Here is a 21967-nt window from a genome sequence, read left to right as displayed (position 1 = left end):
CACCAAACAAAAGTTCCAGCATCATCACCTTGTCAAGAGTCAAGAAACTGCATTGGACTAGGTGATGATGCTGGAACTTTTGTTCGGTGCTGTTCCAGTGAAACATTAAATGGCACAAAATTACCTCATTGCCTGGCATTGACAGCCATAGACTTTCAATCCGTTTGAAGTGGGAGGGATGGCAGCACTCACACTTGAAATGAATTGGACGTCTACTAGTGATAAACATTCCAATTCACACTAGAAGCTTGTTTTTCTGTTAATTAGTTGTTTGTAGAATCTCCTAGAATGATTTCCGAACCAATGCATCGATAATCGTTGTATCGCCATATCGTCAGATCATCGTTATTGTGAGCTCTGTATCACAAATCGTATCGTATCGTGAGGTACCAAGAGGTTCCCACTCCTAATATAGATGCGTGTAAAGTTGAGATTGGCGAACACTCGGGATGCAAGCGGGGAAAGCGGCACAAAGCCCAAAAAGCAGACCAGAGTGGCCAAAGCATGGATTTATTTTAATGAAACAAAGCAGGGTTTCAATGTCGTGTGTAGTCGAGTTTAGTGCTGCAACGATTAATCGATTAACTTGAGTATTTGATAAGAAAAAAATATTATAATTAAATTTGTTTGCTTCGAATGTTCGTTTAATTAAAGTGGCTTTGTCATGGTTTATTTTGAAAATGTTTGCATTTCGTTATAATGATTAGGGTGGATACACTGCCCTCTGGGCTGCTTCATTTCACATGGCTGAATCCAACTGCTCCCTGTTAAGACCAACGTAAGATAGTTTTTGTTTGTGCTAGTGTTTTTTAATGCATTCGTATTTCAGTTTATAGGTATGTTGAGCCTTTTTTTGTAGGAATAAGTGTCTGAACCATTTGTTAAGAGCATTGTAAAAAAAAAAAAAGTTAGCATTTTATAGCATTTAAGCTAGCGGATTTTTGCTATGTAATACCCCTTTCCCACTGGCCAAAAAACCCATGTCAACCCACTAACAATCGGCTTTTGGTGGCAGTGGGAAAGGTGCAGCGACCCGCCTCGACCCGTGTCAATCAACCCGCCAAGCGACCCGCGTTAAAATCACCTCGGCTCTGATCGTCATGCAGTGTGAAAGCAAAACCCCGGGTCAACAGTCAACACCCTAATCTACAGTACGTGGTGACGTAGGCTCTTACGTGATGCGTCATAACAACGTGCCAGTCACCTCCCATTTAACATGCCCCACAATCGTAGTTACGTCGATGCTAACAACAAAGCTAGTAGAAGAAGAATTCACGTCGCCTGCGTTGCCTCAGCACAAGGAGAGTGTTGATCCTTTGCTGCATTTTGACCATTTTGAGGGCAGTAAAAAGCATGAAAACAGAACACAAACGGAAAGGAGGCTTCCATGTTGCTCTGCATTGTTTACTTCCTTGAACTGAATGAATTTGTCTATGTTGATCTTAGCGTGGTGACGTCACGTAACCTTACGCACGGCTGAGGAGGGGTGGGGGGTTAGACGGGTGTCACTGGGAAAGGTGCCAAATGCCAATTGCTAGTGGGTTGCATCTGCTTGGAAAAAAACGTGCCTTGACCCACAAGTTTTATTGGGAAAGGGGCATAAGTTAGCCAATTTTTCTTTTGTCGTACATAGATCCTCATTTATTATTTTTTAGACAGTTTGAGACTCAGTTCAGGTATTTCAATTTTTCATGTTCCTTATCCGATTACTCGATTATTCGAACTAACTAGTTAATCGATTAATCGACTACTAAAATAATCGATAGCTGCAGCCCTAATCAAGTTTGCATACCACGGCATCATGTCGGCCATAAATGAACACCTGAAGCGCTGTCACCCATGTATAATTTTGGAAGATGACAGGAGACAACAAGCTGGCGGATCGTAAGTCCATATAGCAACATTTTTTATTGAAGTTGCCTTTATTTGTGTTGTACGACGGAGTATTGGGGGCTAATGTCGGGCTAATGAAGCTGAATAAGCAGCAACGCACTTAATGTAGCATGTTGCCGCGTCCGTTAAAATAAAAAATATTGAAAGCATCTTGTGTTTTAGAATTGGTTTTACAAATAAGGATATCCTTATTATTTTGCTTCATCTACATCAAATTATAATCAATAGAAGAATTTATACTAATGCCTCGTCGTAGCTCCCAGCTAGGTTACATGTATGTAAACTGCGTAGCGGCTCACAGCTACATTACCCCTACAGAATAATGCGACTTTCTCATCGCAATATTACAACTTGTTTTAAAATATATATATACATATATTAGATATGTGCAGATTGATTGGGTCCGATCACGTCATTTTCAAAGTATCGGAATCGGCAAAAAAATATCGGACATGCCTTTTTTTAATATATATATATATTTTTTTAATTAAATCGTTTTTATAATTGTATTTAACGCTACAGACATAATATGTGACACTCATCCAGAGTCTTTAGTTTAGGCTTAAGGTAGGGTTATCAAATTTATCCCGTTAACGGCGGTAATTAATAATAAAAAAAAAAAATTATCACGTTAAAATACTTAACGCAATTAACGCATGCACTGCATGACCCACTCACGCATTGTCGCGTTCAATCCGTAATGGCGCCGTTTTACCTATATATAGACCTAAAAGGCAGCGTAAAATGAGTAGAATGAATTTTGATGTTATTTCCCAACGCAGAGAAGATATATCAGTTGGTACCACTACGCACAGTCATGGTTGCACTTCCCATTATGCATTTGGGCAGAACAGTTAAATGGCTACAGTATCATTTACTGAAAGCTCAACAAATACACTAGATTGCAATATTTAGTCACAATATACAAAGTCACATTTATCCTTTAAGAATTACAAGTCTTTCTATCCGTGGATCCCTCTCAGAGAAAGAATGTTAATAATGTAAATGCCATCTTGAGGATTTATTGTCATCATAAGCAAATACAGTACTTATGTACTGTATGTTGAATGTATATATTCGTCCGAGTTTTATTCATTTTTTCTTAATGCATTGCCAAAATGTATATGATCGGGAAAAATGATCGGGAATGACTGGAATTGAATTGGGAGCAAAAAAAAAAAAGCAATCGATCGGGAAATATCGGGATCGGCAGACACTCAAACTAAAACGATCGAGATCGAATCGGGAGCAAAAAAACATGATCAGAACAACCCTAATATATATATATATATATATATATATATATATATATATATATATATATATATATATATATATATATATATGGCCCTTATACACGATGGTAGTGTTGCATCAAAGTAAATCATTAAGGTTTTTCCACGTACGTCACTCCAGTGATACTTGACATTTATTTATCTACTCTGCTGGTGCTCACCCTTAGAACAATATAAACATACGACAAAAAGAGAAAGTAAGAATTGTTTTGAATCCTGTTGGAAAAGTGAAACCACAGTGTTCTGAATCTGTTTGCATTCCATTGTTTTGCACTATCTAATGTCATCAGCATTTAAAAATCTCTAAATAAAAATGTAATTGCAAGATTAGTTTAAAAAAAAAAAAAAAAGATGCTAAAAAATATACTAAATATTATACTAGTCGACTAATCGTTAAAAAAGTCGGGAGAAAAATAATCGTTGCAATAAACAATTCTAATTTTATTTGTATTAAATTAGATAGCATTGACTTACTATCCACCTTTTTATGTTATCAGACAAAATTAATTCCCTCAAAAAAAACAACAACAACAAAATCTACAAGGAACTCATGGTTTACGAACGCGAAAATTCTGCTTGCGTCGTGAGCAAAGAACACCATCGTAAAAGGAGGACCCCTTTGACTTGCAGTTTGTTGGCTTGGTTTAAGACGTCATAAAACTCAGCACACACCGTGGAGGTCAGAAAACGTAATATATTCGGGGACAACCGGTTAAAAGTGGATCCACATCCACCACTGTCATTCTAAATAGGACACCTGACGGTGACATAGTTTGAGTCGCCAGCAACTTACTCCATCTGCTTCTCAAGTCCGCCAAGCGTTGTCCTGCCCTTCTTCTCCTCGTCACTGTTTCACTCATCGCTGCCTTACTCCTTAAAGTCAACTTTTGAACTGTATTTAGTATAGATTGGACTTAATCGAGTGAGGTACGGCGCAATCTCCATTCCGCTCCTCGAAAAAAATCACCATCATCGTGTATGCATTTTGTTGTCTGTGTCTCGTGTTGCACTCCGGGTATGGGGCTCGAGTGCTTCAGTGCTGCTTTCACTTCCTACCTGCTGCTGTGGGATTTTTCAGTGACAACGACCCTGGGGCGCCCGCCAGTTATTTCTACCCACAGCTAAAAGCAACTAAACTCAGAGGTCGGTAGAGTAGCCAAAAAAAAAAAAAAAAAAAAAAATACTAATGTAAGAGTAGCGTTACTTCAAAATGATATTACTCAAGTAAAAGTAATTGTCCAGAAAATGAACTGAAGTACAATTAAAAAAGTATTTGGTGAACAGAATACTCAAGTAATGAGTAACATGAGTAACTGCTTATGGCGGAAAACACAGACAAGACTGAAAAAGCAGTTTCTGGTCCTGCACTCCTCTTTGAAATAAACTGCTGTATTTTAGGCCAAAAGAACTGTTGTTTTTAAGAGAACAATATGTCTATATGCTGCCATAACAGATTCATGGAGCATTAAGCCCCTGAACTATTTTTAATTTGTCCCTTTTATCCCAGAAACCCCCGTTTACACACGTCGCGCAACCGCTTTTGTTTCAACCCAGCCATAAAAAGAAGGTAAGTAATTAGGGCCCGAGCACTAGACGTGCGAAGGCCCTATTGTAATGCAAAGGATTATTATTATTATTCTTCTTTTTTCATGGCAAATGAAAATGGCCAATTTGGAGGCCTGAACATGCACGAAAAGTCACCAAAATTTGCACATACGTGCAGATTCGCGTAAATTTCGATAATCTTGCGTCGTTTTGAAAAAATGTCAAAAAATGGCTCAGTGGCGCCCCCTTGACCCTTAAAATTTTCAAAAAGGCCTCTCCTCTCAGGTTTTCAACGTAGAGCAATGAAATTTGGGGAGTAGATACCTTATGCCTAACTGCTCAAAAAAGCCTCTTGCACCCATATTCCAAATCCAACAGGAAATCGGTTATTTTGGATCGAATCTGAAATTTTTTCGGTTCACAGTTGGAGTTCACATTTGGAGGCTTGAACATGCACGAAAACTCACCAAAATGTGCACATATGTTCAACTTTGCGTAAATTTTGATAATCTTTGAAAAAAATTAACAAAAAGGCTCAGTGGCGCACCCTTGAAATTTTCAAAAAGGCCTTTCCTATTTGGTTTTTTCAACGTAGAATGATGAAATTTGGTGAGTCGATACATTGTGTAAAACTGCTCCAAAAAGTCTCTTGCACCTATATTCCAAATCCAACAGGAAGTCGGAAATTTTGGATCAAATGTGAAATTTTATCGATTTACATTTGAGACCTTGTCGCTGAAGAAAATAGTTGGATCGTCTTCAAAATTGGTCAGACTATTCAGGAGACATATGAGATCTTAAGTTTTCAAAATGGTGAGTTTTCATCCAAGGGTCTGGCCTGGGCGTAGTCCCAAAGTTGGCCATTTTTAGGCAAAATACCAAATTCAGAAAATGATTAAAAACTCCGTGATACAACGTTCAATCTTTTTCATTTCTAGCATGTATATGAGATATCCCAGCCTGAACACGACTGCATTGAAATATTACTCATTAGGCCTGGCGCCCCCTAGTGGGAACAGGAAATGGCATTCTTTACAAGAGAGGATCCTCCTCCAAGGGAAAAAAATCTATTGACCTCAAACCTGTTTCAGGGGAGCCTCAAGACATGTGTTCAGGTGCCTGATGAAAAATATTGAGGTTTCGTTGAAGCGGAGAGGTCCAAACTGGAAGTGAAAATGACCGTCAACAATTTGTCTCGCCAAAAACTTTGAACAGTCATAACTCGGCAGATATGCAACATATCTGCGCCAAACTTTCCGTGTTTGTTGAGAGTCATACCCTGAAGGTTCTTGTAGGGGTCATTTGCATCAACTCTACAGTGCCAACTAGTGGCGACAGAAAGAAGTTTTAAAAAAGGCCTTTCCTATTGGGTTTTTTCAACATAGAGCGAGGAAATTTGGGGAGTAGATACCTTATGCAAAACTGCTCCAAAAAGTCTCTTGCACCCGTATTCCAAATCCAACAGGAAATCGGGTATTTTGGATCGAATGTGAAATTTTCATGGGTTCACAGTAAGAGTTTACATTTGGAGGCTTGAATATGCATAAAAACTCACCAAAATTTGCACATACATGCGGCTTTGGATAACGTTCGATAATCTTGCAACGTTACGAAAACATGTAACAAAATGGCTCGGTGGCGCCCCCTTGAAATTTTCAAAAAGGCCTCTCCATTTAGGTTTTTTCAACGTAGAGTGATGAAATTTGGAGAGTCGATACTTTGTGCAAAACTGCTCCAAAAAGTCTCTTGCACACACATTCCAAATCCTACAGGAAATCGGGTATTTTGGATTGAATGTGAACTTTTTATCGATTTACAGTGTGCACATTTTACACCTTGGCACCTAGGGAATTAGTTTGATCATTCTCAAAATTGGTGAGACTGTTCATGAGGCATATGAAATCTTAAGTTATAAAAATGGTGTGTTTTCATTCACGGGCCTGACCTGGGCGGGGCGCCAAATTCTTCCATTTTTTCGCCAAAACACCAAATTCGGAAAATGACTGATAACTCCCTCATACAACGTTCAATCTATTTTAAATCTGGCATGTGTGTGAGGTATACCAGCCTGAGCAGGACTGGATTGAAAATTTACCATTTGTGCCTGGCGCCTCCTAGTGGGAACAGGAAATGCCCTTTTTTACGGGACACACTCCTCCTCTAAAGGGAAAAAATCAATCTACCTCAAACCTGCATAAGGGAAACCTTAAGACCTGTCTTCAGGTGCCTGATGAAAAATATTGAAGTTTCGTTGAAGCGGAGGGGTCCAAACAGGAAAGTGAAAATGACTGTCAACAATTTTTCTCTCCAAAAACTTTGAACAGTCATAACTCGGCAGATATACAAGATATCTGCGCCAAACTTCCCGTGCTTGTTGAGAGTCATACCCTGAAGGGCCTTGTAGGGGTCATTTGCATCAACCCTACAGCGCCAACTAGTGGCGATAGAAAGTCACTCGTTTTTCCAAAACATGTCCAGTTCTTTTCATGTTGGTCATTGTAGTTTCAAGACCTATTAAAATACTTTTTTACGGCCCATGTCCACGTGTCTCTGTCTGTTGCCGTGACGACCCTTTGTTCGCCATTTAAAGGAAATATTTTTTTTCAGAGACTCAGGCAGCTTATAGAGCCACAATAGTTGGCACACTTGGTCGAATTGGCCCAGTTAGAAGATTAATTTTGGTTTTGAATAAGAGCTTGGCTGCACAGCTCAGTAGTGGCTCCTTTTTTGTAGTACTCTCTCCAATAGGGGTTTTTATCTCTTGGGTGTGGGAATGTAAATAGGCGACTTTCGAGCATGTTAGGTTCTAATGAGATGATTAGAGAGGAGGATCTGCCACCACCCTGACCTGCACACAGTCCGAGTTGCGTGACGTCCGAGTTGCGCTACATTGCGAGGGCCCGTTCAGTCCTGCTTGCAGGCCTAGTTATATTTATTATTCAAAATGTCATTTTTAGCTTAGAATCATTGATGTCTAATATTTCGTTTAAAAAAAAAAAAACGACTTAAAAAAAATTATTCTCGCGTATTTTAAACTTTTAAACAAATTACGTCACAATGAAAAAAATGGCGTCTGTAAAAAAATTACGGATATCTACCTCATAACTAGAGGTGTGCAAAATTTCCGATTCTTAGATTATTCGCGATTCGGTCGTGGAAGATTCGAGAACGATTCACAAACATCCAAATTCCGATTATTGAAATATGCCAAGTGAAGCGGAAGTACAACACACTCAGCGCGCCGCGTGGTCTTCGGGACGGAATGGAGCGGGAGTAGCTAAACATCATGCTTCTCATTAACTGGCCCCTCGGGTAATGCCAACGCTCAACTCACGGCTCTAGCTCAACTCATGCCACGAGATAAAAAAACACAACAACATACCTGACTGCTGCCGAAAAGCTGCTACAAGTACAGCTAAGCTACATAATGTTACGGTAGATATCATTTATATAGGACTAGATGGATTATAGACTCGGTAGCAGCACATCTGCAAAAAGCTAGATGCGGGCGTTAGTAAACGGCCGCCATCTTAAAGCAGTAAACTTCCCTGCAATGCTGTTGTAGCGAACCTTCCAAGCAAACCTAATTAACTTTTTATCTAAAATACTCATAAATCGGTAAAATATTGACTTGAATCTATCTTTAAAATAGTTTTAAAACTTTCACATGTCAAAAGTAGACAAAAGGGAAATTATGGAATAACAGGAGCAATTTTAACAACTTTAACGGTTGATTCACAACATTAAATTAATTGAATGTAGTTTAAAGCTGCTGATACAGAATGGTGACTGGAGTTTTTTTTATTTAATGTTATTTTTGTATATTTGTTTACTGCTATATGTTAACTTGATACTGAAATAGTAGTTTGGTTTAGCCTGAGAGTAGTTCCAAAATTGTTAAAAAATAATGTACAAAACTTAAAAAAAAAAAAAAAAGGAGGGGGGTGCATCAATAATCGTTTTATAATCGAATCCGAGCCTCTGAATCGTAATCGTAATCGAATCGTTAGGTGCCCAAAGATTCCCAGCTCTACTCATAACTATCGATTAATTGTATTTTTTTGTTACTGTTGTATTTTCCCCAATATGTTAGATGATAAATAATCCATCCAAACAAAGAAAAATTGAAAAAAAAAAAAACATTTAAAAGGGTAAGTATATGAAAAAGAACATCTTGACCACTCCTTGATGTCTGCGATTTCTGCATCACGACCCTTGTTATATTTCCATGTTTCACCCATAAAATCCCCCCAAAATCGGGCTGTGGCCATTCACATCTGTGTCTTGACACTTATAATACTACATGGAGTGTTTGAATAGAAACAAGGTACGTACGCGATAATATGTCGTTAAAATCATGGCGTCTTTAATTCTGCTTTCGCATGCTCTCGCCTCCAGTTAGGGTTTAGGCTGTTTAAAAAAAAAAAAAAAAAAAAAGTTTTTAAATGCCCTCCTGTTCAAAAAATTCTTCCTAGGAAATAGAGATTTTAAGCTTTCCAAGGATGTAACACATATGCATGTAGGACAATTTTGAAATTTGGTCAAATTGGGGGTCTCGGAGCTTCAAGTCACCTGAGTGTTTTCCGCCTTATATTTTTGTTGGGGATTGTTTTTTTTTTTATTTTTATTTTTTTTAAAACAATGATATTTTTTTTTCTGAGCAGAAAGCTATCTATATGGACTGTTGTTATTATGATACTGTACAATAACCCATTACATAACCACATTAAGGGAAAGAAATACAAAAAAAATAAAAAGAAATAAAATCATTAAATTTCCAACGAGAAAAAAAAAAAAACACAAATAAAGCATTACTCGTCCAAAGAGCATGAGTGCCCTCTGGTGGGGAAAAACTTTCCTTGTTTGAATAGTGAAGAGTTCCTTCATAATTACTATTTTGAAATTAGAAGGATCATACCTCCGGTTTTCCGTGGTCAATTGGAGCCAAATAAAACCTGGGAGGGAGGTTAAAATCAACGCTTTCGAGTCATGTTGAAGCCAGCGCTCGATATCAAATATTTCCTTTCTCTACAGTGCTTTAAAGACACCACATGACTGAACAGGCTGGCATGAAGATAGAACAGCAAGCTTGCGTCTGATTGGTATAATGGAGTCATATCATTATTGTTGCAACATCTAATTGGTGAAATCGGTAGCGCTACTCTGGTAATACACCAAGCGCGTCTGTAGTCTTGGCGTTGACGGCAAAAAAAAAAAAAAAAAAAAAAAAAAAATCTAATATGTAGACTAAATAGGAAAAATGTAATGACTCGTGTAGCCTGAAGTAACGGAGTAAGAGTAGCGTTTTTTCCTCACAAATCTACTTAAGTAAAAGTAAAAAGGATAGCTTGATAAAACTACTCTTAAAATTAAAATTTTCTCAAAAAGTTACTCAAGTATATGTAATGGAGTACATGTAACGCGTTACTACCCACCTCTGCTTAAAACCTGCATTGCGGTGAAGAGAAGAAAAACCGTAAAAGTACTTTGTTATTCGACTGTTGTGGATTTCTAGGTACCTGTATTTATAAGTACTGGGATTGGCCTCCTGTCCATAGTGAAGTCAGTATGCATCCTGTCTAATGCAATCAAATGGAGTTGTTTTCATAGACACTGCTGCATCTTGCCTAATGCAATCAAATGGAGTTGTTTTTCACAGAAAATGCTGACAGTTTTGCCACAGATAATCATGGACTTTTAACTGCCAACCAGCAAGACTCATGACCTAATCACCAAACATTCCAGACACACCTCCTTATCTGTACAGCATATAAGCAACGCCGAGCCATCTGTCTAGCGTGCATTTCTCTACACAACTTTTGTTCTGTCATTGAATGCACCCAGAAATTTCTGAAATAAAAACTACGCGGTATTGATCTCTTGCCTCCAGTCTTTGATTAACAATCCAGTCTAGCCGTCTCACCTGAATTGAAAACGAACACGCGGAGGACCTGAACGACTGCCTCCAACAATAGTTAGCACAAACAGGCTCCAGCACCTCTATTACCCTTGTGAGGATAAGTAGTAAGGCTGCAGCAACTAATTGATTAAATCAATTAATAAATAAGTTGCCAACAAATTTGACATTCGATTATTGCCGACAGATGTGAACAGTCCCGTTTGGGTCTTTCCTTGTGTGTAATGTGAGGCTGCCCACGCCAGTGAGTAGAGCAAGAGAGAGTTTACTGTTCGTCTGGTACACTCGGGATGGGTGACTGAATCAATAACTTTACGAAGTGTCGAGAGTTAGATTGCCTTTTGTGTTGTTAAATCCAGTGTGCCACTGTCAGAGGTGAGTAAATGAAGCCAATTGTATTGTTTGCATTCTTTGTTGATAAGACGTTACTACTTAGCATGAAGCGTTAAGCTAGTTAGCGATTATGCTAATCAGTGTCTCAAGTGTCCATTTGTATTGTGTTTTGGAGAAGCTTAATAGCACTTGAGTTATTGTGAGACAGTAAAGTTGTCTCATTTCTTTTCACAAAGAAACCACGTTTAAACATGTAAATTGTCATACAAAAGAGTTTGAAATTGCTTTGAAAAAAAACTTTGAAATTGGATTTGGATTGTATTTATGGACAACTGTTTTCTAAAGAAAAATGATTCATTACAGTCTGCCTCCTCACGATTCAGAGGCTTAGTCATTTACACAATTTATATCAGCGCTTTGCTGACAAGATTTAAAAAAAAAAGTCAAATGTCAATCAGCAGCACTTTTTCTTTTTAATTTGAATGAACAGGTCTGTCTTATTTCTGTACTGAGAAATTATTTTTATTTTATACTCGGAACCTTTATGAAAAACTTTAGTGCTTAGTGATTGTCTAAACTAAAAAAACTGCCAAAAAAGGAATATTTTTTCAGCTGTCATTAAAGAAATTACATTTGTATTTCTACTTTCACTGGAGTTCGTTGTAGGGTTGGAAACTCTCTGAAAAAAAATAAGGGACACCCCATTGATCACATTGGCCAGCCCGATAACCATCACCCTTTAATATTTTTTTATATGTGAAAAGTCATTTTTAAAAAAAATTATATATATTAATAACAATATATTTCTAATTTTACTCGATGATCATCATTTTGAACATGCTTTTTACTCGCGCTTCACTCATGAAGCTGATGAGATGAGTGGGATTTCATATTGTTCCGTCAGCTCATTGGCCAAAAAGCAGGAGAGGCGGGGAAATGCTTTTACCTACATATTCTTGTAAAGGGCCATCCCAGTATTCGTTTTGTCTACAAATAAGACACTATTTTCGAGTTTCAATGTAATACGGGACAAATCGCATCCCTTGAAAGCTCAATAAAGGACGCGTACAGTGGTATGAAAAAGTATCTAAACCTTTTGGGATTTCTCACATTTCTGCATAAAATCCCCATCAAATGTGATTTGATCTTTGTCAAAATCGCACAGATGAAAATAAAGTGGCTGCTTTAACTAAAACCACCCAAATATTTATAGGTTTTCATTTGTTAATGAGAATAGCATGCAAACAATGACAGAAGGGGGGAAAATAAGTAAGCAGTGGCGCCCCCAGGGGGTGGCCAGGGGTGGCCGGCCACCCCTATAAATTTGTTGGCCACCCCACTGGCCACCCCGCTTGCCAGTATATCGTTATATTGCTGTAGCATCAATTATGCATTTCATCCCAAATGCAAATCTGCCAGCATCTGCTTTTCCCCAGTAATTTTTTTGTTTTGTTAAATGTACACCTTATGCCTAATATATACGTACATAACACAATAAAACTTGTAAAATAAAAAAATAAAATAAAAAAATAGTTGTGGAACTCAAAATGTTGACTGGACAGTTATGGACTATGCACATTAAATCATTATTAACATCAAATATTACACAATACACCAAAGTATATCAGTAGCCATGTCCTTAAGTCTTTCTGATAGATTCCCCATCACCTTTTTGCTGCAATTATATAATGAAAACCTGAAATTATGGCTTTTAGTGTTGGTGTGCCACCCCAAGATTTTAAGTGGCCCCATCTGGCCACCCCTATGAAAAAATTCTGGAGGCGCCACTGTAAGTAAGTGAACCCTCTGCCTAAGGAGACTTAAAGAGCAATTGAAACCAATTTTTACCAAACATTTTAAGTTAGGTGTGTGCCCAATCACTGGTGAGTGGTTTAAAGCTGCCCTGCCCACTATAAAACACACACCTGGTAAGAATTGTCCTGATGATGAGAAACATTGTCTGATGTGCATCATGGCTCGGTCAAAAGAGCTGTCTGAAGACCTACGATCAAGGATTGTTGATTTGTATAAAGCTGCGAAAGGATACAAAACCATTTCTAAAAGTCTGGATGTTCATCAATAGACAGTCAGAGAAGTTGTCTACAAATGGAGACAGTCTGGCAGTACCGCTTCTCTCCCAAGGAGTGGCCGTCCACCAGCCAAAGATGACGCCAAGAGAGTGTCTGCTAAAGACTTACAGAAATCACTGGCACAGTCCAATATCTCTGTGCACACATCAACAATATGTAAAACTACAACCAAGAATGGTATTCATGGGAGGACCCCACGGAGGAAGCCACTGCTGTCCAAAAAAACCCCATTGTTGCTCGTTAAATGTTCGCAAAAAGGCACTTGGACACTCCACAGAGTTGTTGGCAAAGTATTTTGTGGACTGATGAAATAAAAGTTGAATTGTTTGGGAGTAACACACAATGTCATGTGGTCAGGAAAAATTGAACAGCTCACCAACATCAAGACCTCATCTCCACAGTGATGCATGGTGGAGGGAGCATCATGATTTGGGGCTGTTTTACTGCCTCAGGGCCTGGACAACTTGCAATCATTAATGGAAGAATGAGTACAAAAGTTTTTCGGGATGTTTTGCGGGAAAACCTGAAGCCGTCTGTCAGACAGTTGAAGCTAAAAAGAGGATGGATGCTCCAACAAGAAAATGATCGAAAACACACAACACAAGTAAATCAAATCCAGAATGGTTTCAGAAGAACAAAAGACACATTCTGGGGTGGCCAAGTCAAAGTCCAGACTTGAACCTCATTGAGATGCAGTTGCATGACCTAAAGACAGCGATTCATGCCAGACATCCCAGGAATCTGACTGAACTGCAGCAGTTTTGTAGAGAAGATAGGGCCAAGATTAGTCCTAATTGATATGGCAGACTGATCTGCAGCTACAGGACGCGTCTGGTTGAAGTTATTGCTGCCAAATGGGGGCCACAAAATAATAAATGTGATGGTTCACTTACTTAATTTCCCTCCTTCTGTCATTGTTTGTGTACTAACTAGAGCAGGGCGGTAAACCGAAAATTTACCGTTACCGAAATTCTTCACGATGACCGACGTAATTTTGACCATGTCGGTAAATTCGGTAATTTAATAAAGGAAGAAAATATAGTCTTTTCATCCCGCTTTGACTCTGTGTTGTTCGGCTATGTTCATTCCCCTTTAAGAAAGCAGACAGTGAGCTTACGTTTGGAGTCACATGGTTTTCAGGAAGCCAATCAAACAGAAGCCCGGTAGGCTAACGCTAGCTGCTAACGCTAGCGGCTAACGCTACAAGTAAACGGGATGAAGTCGGGCTTAAGTTAGCTTCGCCAAACTTTCACCCGACATTAAGTAAACTCTTGACGGGTTCCAGATAGGGATGGAAAAACCGAGGCTTTCTGAAACAATGAACCACTTTTAAGACAATTGCCCTAAATTGAATCACTGTTTGACACACTGCAAGAGCCCCATCTACTGGATAAACAGTGCACGTTTCTTTTTAAAAGTAAAATTGACAAATTGCCTCAGCATTACATATCTTCAATAGAATTAAGTGGATGTCGTCTATTTCAACCAGGAGATCGTGTCGTCATTAAGTGTGATTTACACAATTAAAGTTGACCTCTTTAAGCCTGTGTAATTGCTTTTGTCTGTGAAGATGTGTTCAAAGCAGTATTTGTAATACACGACAGTGCTAGTCTTGTAAGTGGCTCGTCCTAGATGACGGGGAGTAACTATGTATTGTTTATTTTTTGTAAAAATTACAGTACAGTAAGCACAGTGCTTGGGAACAGGAATATTATTTATTGCATACTGTAAGGATTTCCAAAATCATAAGATGTAAATAATTGAGCCGAATAAAAGAAAGGAAAGGTTTGTGAAACATTTTATTTTTTAATTAAGTATAATTTCTGGGGGGCGGGTGGATGTGTCGTATTTGTATCTATTCTAAATATCTAAACGTATGCCACTATCTAGTGTATAACAATGCGGAATGAATTTAATGAAATTCAAGTGATGATATTTTTCAAGTCATACAAGCTGTTATAAATGTTCACACAAGAATTCTTATTGTTTACAAGATTTTTTTTTAATACTTAATGTTTAGACTGCATGTGCAATTGTTAAATTGAAAGCTGGTAAATAAATTTAACGATAAACTGTTAATTTGTATTCCATGCATTGATTCAAATTTTCAAATTATATAACAGTTTGCTTGGGCGAATTTATCGTCATTTATCGTTATTGAGGTAAATCTGCTCAATTTATCGTGATACGTACTTAAGGCCATATCGCCCAGCCCTAGTACTAACCTCATTAAAATATGAAAACCTATAAATGTTAGGGTGGTTTTAGTTAAAGCTCACACTGTTTTTTCATCTGTGTGATTTTGACAAAAATCATATCACATTTGATGGTGATTTAATGCAGAAATGTGAGAAATTCCAAAAGGTTCAGATACTTTTTCATACCACTGCACATTTGTTTCTGAATACGGGAAGATTCAGTTTTTCAAGGGACAGTTGGAATCCCTAATCCGGTGGTGTTCCTCTTCTAACCAGTTGAAGTCAAGTGCATGCACCACTAGGTAAAAGGCCTGGTCACCAAGCAAGTGACCAACACCCTTTTAGAAGGATTTTGGGGAGTAAGCTTTAGTGATATAATGTACATTTGCATTTTGGCGATCACAAGAGACTGCAACCAATCTAAATGGTGCAATCAAGTTCTGTTCCCCATTCAGATTGAGAGAAAAAAAAATAAAAATGGATCTGTACAAATGGGACTTGAGAATTGAACCATTCTTTGATGTGTGTGTTATTTGCAATTGCAACTGCACGCTACACTTGCTTGTTTAACCCAAAATAGGGCTTGTTAGCAAATGTGAATGACATCATCAACACTCTGATCGTGTACATCTTTGAGCCACTATGAAAGGAGAACTGATATCTCTCATCTTTAATGTCATGTGTTCTATGTAGTGTTCCGGTATAGCTGTGTCTTTGTTGAAAATGCTATATGAATTAGATTGAGTTTCATCCATTTTAAATCATAAGAGATTTGCATGTTTTTGAAATGCTCCAAGAAGCCGGAGTACCACGCAAACACTCTTTACGGATTTGCACCTGGACTCTTGACCATAAACACAAGGTAAAGGCAAATTTATTCATATAGCACAACTAAACACAAGGCAATTCAAAGTGCTCCATGACAAAGACTTATTTTGAGAAACGATTGACTTTGTTTTTTGTTTTTTGTTCTTTGTGTGTGTCTAAAATAGATTTTTGGCTTACCTGAATTATTGATTTGGAATTGAGTGCTGTGTAACTGTGAGGCAGCACCTCCATCATGAAATGATTCTAGGGAGGAAAAAAAGTAATGGAAGGTAAATTAAGGCACTGTACATGATGTTGAAATATGCATTTCAAACAGTGTCCAGTTTAGGGTCTTCATGTTGGTAGTTCTTATCAGTTTTGGTCATAGAGCGGATATAATGACAATTACCTCGTTTTGAGAACTCTCTAGATGATGAAAAGGACCATGCTCCTCTTTGTCGTGAGACTCCACCTTCTTCAAAACTGTTGTTACTTTCTGCGGAGAGAAGTGGAATTTCCAATCAAATGAAAGCTGATTTTGTAAATGAAAATATTGCGGTCCATTGACGTGAACAGTCAGTGGTTCCCGCACTAGCTCACTTTTGAGACGTAACGATGAAAAACTGAACCCCCTCCTCCAGTTTTGAGACTTTGGCTCCTTTGTACTCTAAAAGAAAAAGAAAAAAATCCATGTATAAGAATGATTAATGTGTGTATGGACAGGCTGACCAAAAAAATCAGGAACATTATAAATGTTAAAACATGCCATTAGGAAAGAATTATGGAATTTTCTTTTTTTTTTTAAAGTTACATCCTTTAAATCTGCTGTAGAGATTCCTCACTGACCGCTGCAACATATTTGCTGGGAGACTTTGAATTTCATCCTGAATTTATCATGCCTGCTACAGTAAAATGGCAGAGTGTTTACTTGCTCAAGGTCACTGTGCTGCTACTTGCTCATGTCCGCCAATATAATAAAAATGTTCCCACAGCAAACTGATGCAAAAATGTCAGGGACATGACAAAGCCATAATCTTGTACGCCCTGAAATTAATCGAGCTGCTTGACTGGACGCTGAGTTACTAAAGCCAGACTGTTGATTGTGTTATTGTACAGTTTTGTGGCCATTTGATGTATGTACCATGTCTGAATGTGCGTCTTTAGTTGTATGGGGGACGGGAATCTGATAAGCATATGCTTCCTCCCGTCCGCCTTTGTCTTCTTATTCGGTTCCTTCGGGCAAATCATATCACATTTTGTAATTGTCAATGATTGTCAATGATACCGATGATGATGACATTAAATTTCATTTCATTTCATTTCATTTCAAAACGCCCTGTCTCTTAGGTGTACTTGGCCACCGTGCACAGGCGTGTGCTGGAAATGGGCTACAGGTGCCGCATTCCCCAGGTCAAGCCACTTTTGAACCTGAAATAGCGCAGAAGCGCCTGACCTGGGCTACAGAGAAGCAGCACTGGACTGTTGCACAGTGGTCCAAAGTACTTTTTTCAGATGAAAGCAAATTTTGCATGTCATTCGGAAATCAAGGTGCCAGAGTTTAGAGGAAGACTGGGGAGAAGGAAATTCCAAAATGCCTGAAGTCCGGTGTCAAGTACCCACAGTCAGTGATGGTCTGGGGTGTCATGTCAGCTGCTGGTGTTGGTCTACTGTGTTTTATCAAGGGCAGGGTCAATGCAGCTAGCTACAGTGGGGCAAATAAGTATTTAGTCAATCACTAATTGTGCAAGTTCTCCCACTTGAAAATATTAGCGAGGCCTGTAATTTTTAACATGGGTAAACCTCAAACATGAGAGACAGAATGTGGAAAAAAGACCCAGAAAATCACATTATTTTTACAGAATTTATTTGCAAATCATGGTGGAAAATAAGTATTTGGTCAATACCAAAAGTTCATCTCAATTCTTTTTTATGTACCCTTTGTTGGCAATAACAGGGGCCAAACGTTTTCTGTAACTCTTCACAAGCTTTTCACACACTGTTGCTGGTATTTTGGTCCATTCCTCCATGTAGATCTCCTGTTGAGCAGTGATTTTTTGGGGCTGTCGTTGGGCAACACGGACTTTCAACTCCCTCCGCAGATTTTCTATGGGGTTGAGACCTGGAGACTGGCTAGGCCACTCCAGGACCTTGAAATGCTTCTTACGAAGCCACTCCTTTGTTGCCCTGGCTGTGTGTTTGGGATCATTGTCATGCTCAAAGACCCAGCCACGTCTCATCTTCAATGCCCTTGCTGACGGAAGGATATTTTCACTCAAAATCTCTCGATACATGGCCCCATTCATTCTTTCCTTTACACAGATCAGTCGTGCTGGTCCCTTTGCAGAAAAACAGCCTCAAAGCATGATGTTTCCACCCCCATGCTTCACAGTGGGTATGGTGTTCTTCGGATGCAATTCAGTATTCTTTCTCCTCCAAACACGAGAACCTGTGTTTCTACAAAAAGTTCTATTTTGGTTTCATCTGACCATAACACATTCTCCCAGTCCTCTTCTGGATCATCCAAATGCTCTCTAGCGAACCGCAGACGGGCCTGGACGTGTACTGGCTTCAGCAGGGGGAGGCGTCTGGCAGTGCAGGATTTGAGTCCCTGGCGGCGCATTGTGTTACTGATAGTAGCCTTTGTTACTGTGGTCCCAGCTCTCTGTAGGTCATTCACTAGGTTCCCCCGTGTGGTTCTGGGATTTTTGCTCACCGTTCTTGTTATCATTTTGACGCCACGGGGTGAGATCTTGCATGAAGCCCCAGATCGAGGGAGATTATCAGTGGTCTTGTATGTCTTCCGTTTTCTAATAATTGCTCCCACAATTGATTTCTTTACACCAAGCATTTTACCTATTGCAGATTCAGTCTTTCCAGCCTGGTGCAGGTCTACAATTTTGTCTCTGGTGTCCTTCGACAGCTCTTTGGTCTTGGCCATAGTTGAGTTTGGGGTGTGACTGACTGAGGGTTGTGGACAGTTGTCTTTTATACCAATAATGAGTTAAAACAGGTGCCATTAATACAGGTAACGAGTGGAGCCTCGTTAGACCTCGTTGGAAGAAGTTAGACCTCTTCGACAGCCAGAAATCTTGCTTGTTTGTAGGTGACCAAATACTTATTTTCCACTCTAATTTGGAAATAAATTCTTTAAAAATCAAACAATGTGATTTTCTGTTTTTTTTCCCACATTCTGTCTCTCACGGTTGAGGTTTACCCATGTTGACAATTACATGCCTCTCTAATCTTTTCAAGTAGGAGAACTTGCACAATGGGTGGTTGACTAAATACTTTATTTGCCCCACTGTATCAGGAGATTTTGGAGCACTTCATGCTTCCATCTGCTGAAAAGCTTTATGGAGATGAAGATTTCATTTTTCGGCACGACCTGGCACCTGCTCACAGTGCCAAAACCACTAGTAAATGGTTTACTGACCATTGCATTACTGTGCTCAATTGGCCTGCCAACTCTCCTGACCTCAACCCCATAGAGAATCTGGGGGATATTGTGAAGAGGAAGTTGAGGGACACCAGACCCAACACTGTGGATGAGCTTAAGGCTACTATCGAAGCATCCTGGGCCCCTAACCACCTCAGCAGTGCCACAGGCTGAGTGCCTCCATGCCACGCCTCATTGAAGCAGTCATTTCTGCAAAAGGATTCCCGACCAAGTGTTGAGTGCATAGATGATATAATTAATTGAAGGTTGCCTTTTTTAAATTAAAAAACACTTTTTTATATTGGTTGAGATAGGGATTTTTGGGTTTTCTTGACTTTTATGCCAAAATCATCAATCTTAAAACATTAAAAAGGCTTGAACTGCTTCAGTTGTGTGTAATGAATTAAAATATATGAAAGTCTAATGTTTATCAGTACATTACATAAAATAATGAGCTTTATCACAATATGCTATTTTTGAGGACTAGTATGTGGATGTACTGAAGGAATTGTATCATATACTAAGTACAAAAAGGAAAGTAACAACAACAACAAAAGTCCTTCAATCATTATCCTGGCATTTAATGAAATAATGTTGGTTTTCCAAAAGAAAAAAAAAAGTAAAGGTTGAGTCTGATCTCATGTCAAACAGTGAGGGAGGTGGCATACAGTATACAGCTACAGAAATTTTATTTAGGACTGTCCAAACAAAACTGAACTACAATCCAATTAGCAAAATTTGCGACGAACGAGCACATACCTCCTGTGAGTATTTTGATGTTTCCATTTCAGCGACTTTCAAAGAAGGTATTCATTAAGAGCCTCCAATTGTAATGTACTGTCATATATTTAGATATGTTCTTCGGTTAAAAAGAGATTACATTCTTTCATACAGCATGCGGGCAACGATATGACTGCAATCAAGCACACGTATGAGGAAGTGCACTTGCTGAAGTGTTGTCAGACTTCTGTCTTAAACTGGGATTTCCTCTTTCTTTGCAAAGTCAAAGTACAATGATATCATGATGTGGCTGTTTTCTGAAATGGGCTTGAAGTTATTCGTTGCTGATAGCTGCTGATAAGCATTCTTCAGAAGTATGAAGACTGGCAAACACACCAATATTCAAAAGTTTGTTTTTTTAATTGATTGTGAAAGTAATGAGAGTTTGATACAGAAAGCAGTGGTTATAAAATGCTGAGTCAGGGCTAGTCAAAGGAGGTGTGACTGAAAGAAAACAAAAGTCAGACACATATTGTTGTCTGACTAGTTTAACTGGCTGAGGCGGCATAAAAACTGACCACATAAAAGTACAGTGTACAGTAGGAAACGTATTGAGGTGACAGTTGGTGGCTTGGCACACCTACCTGGGTGCACCAATAGAGAAAAAGCTGCTCTTTTGCAGTATGGGTATAACTAGGGGACTTTCGCTGCAATCTATAACAAAGATAACCAAGTGTATCAGGGGTTACAAGTCCTGATGGAACAGTTTATATTGTGTCAAACCTCAAAAAGCTGGAACCATATATGACCCATAGATCAAGTATAGTGTATCACAAAAGTGAGTACACTCCTCGCATTTCTGCAGATATTTAAGTATATCTTTTAGGGCTGTCAAAATTATCGCGTTAACGGGCGGTAATTAATTTTAAAAAATTAATCATGTTAAAATATTTGACGCATTTAACGCACATCCCCCGCTCAAACAGATTAAAATGACAGCACAGTGTAATGTCCACTTGTTACTTATGTTTTTTGGTGTTTTGTCGCCCTCTGCTGGCGCTTGGGTGCAACTGATTTTATAGGTTTCAGCACCATGAGCATTATGTAATTATTGACATCAACAATGGTGAGCTACTAGTTTATTTTTTGATTGAAAATTTTACAAATTTTATTAAAACGAAAACATTAAGAGCGGTTTTAATATAAAATTTCTATAACTTGTACTAAATTGATCTTTTAAGAACTACAAGTCTTTCTATCCATGGATCACTTTCATAGAATGTTAATAATGTTAATGCCATCTTGTTGATTTATTGTTATAATAAACAAATACTGTAGTTATGTACCATATGTTGAATGTATATATCCGTCATGTGTCTTATCTTTCCATTCCAACAATAATTTACAGAAAAATATGGCATATTTTAGAGATGGTTTGAATTGCGATTAATTACGATTAATTAATTTTTAAGCTGTAATTAACTCGATTAAAAATTTTAATCGTTTGACAGCCCTAATATCTTTTCATGGGACAACACTGACAAAATAACACTTTAACACAATGAAAAGTAGTCTGTGTGCAGCTTACACAATAGAGTTAATTTATTTCCCCCTCAAAATAACTCAAAATATAGCCATTAATATCTAAAACTACGTACATCCCTAAATGTCCAAATTGAGTACTGCTTGTCATTTTCCCTCCAAAATGTCACGTGACTCGTTACAGGAGTGCT

At 38.5% G+C, this 21967-nt stretch overlaps 1 protein-coding gene and 1 long non-coding RNA gene across 3 annotated transcripts in view; one reads left to right on the top strand and one right to left on the bottom strand.

Annotated features, from left to right (window-relative positions):
* The window catches only part of dennd2da (DENN/MADD domain containing 2Da), a 50626-nt gene extending 30182 nt beyond the window's left edge, over positions 1 to 20444 (bottom strand). The window contains exons 1-4 of one of the 2 annotated variants that reach the window (XM_057823715.1): positions 20274 to 20444; positions 16679 to 16745; positions 16488 to 16574; positions 16277 to 16342 (exon numbers count right to left, since the gene is read on the bottom strand). In XM_057823715.1, coding sequence (XP_057679698.1) covers positions 16277 to 16342; positions 16488 to 16574; positions 16679 to 16745; positions 20274 to 20300 — 247 coding nt within the window. In that variant the 5' untranslated portion in view covers positions 20301 to 20444. The remainder of the gene's footprint in view (positions 1 to 16276; positions 16343 to 16487; positions 16575 to 16678; positions 16746 to 20273) is intronic. The other variant, XM_057823714.1, reaches the window with a different exon arrangement.
* LOC130908299 (uncharacterized) lies at positions 15982 to 17397 on the top strand. The gene is made up of 2 exons (XR_009061584.1): positions 15982 to 16133; positions 16264 to 17397. It is a non-coding gene; the product is annotated as an uncharacterized LOC130908299 (long non-coding RNA).
* Positions 20445 to 21967: the final 1523 nt, after the last annotated feature.

The sequence above is a fragment of the Corythoichthys intestinalis genome, chromosome 2, assembly GCF_030265065.1.
Source record: "Corythoichthys intestinalis isolate RoL2023-P3 chromosome 2, ASM3026506v1, whole genome shotgun sequence".
In the NCBI taxonomy this organism is placed as follows: Eukaryota; Metazoa; Chordata; class Actinopteri; order Syngnathiformes; family Syngnathidae; genus Corythoichthys; species Corythoichthys intestinalis.
Note: the sequence above shows the minus strand (reverse complement) of the source record. Positions and strands in the feature narration are given on the sequence as shown.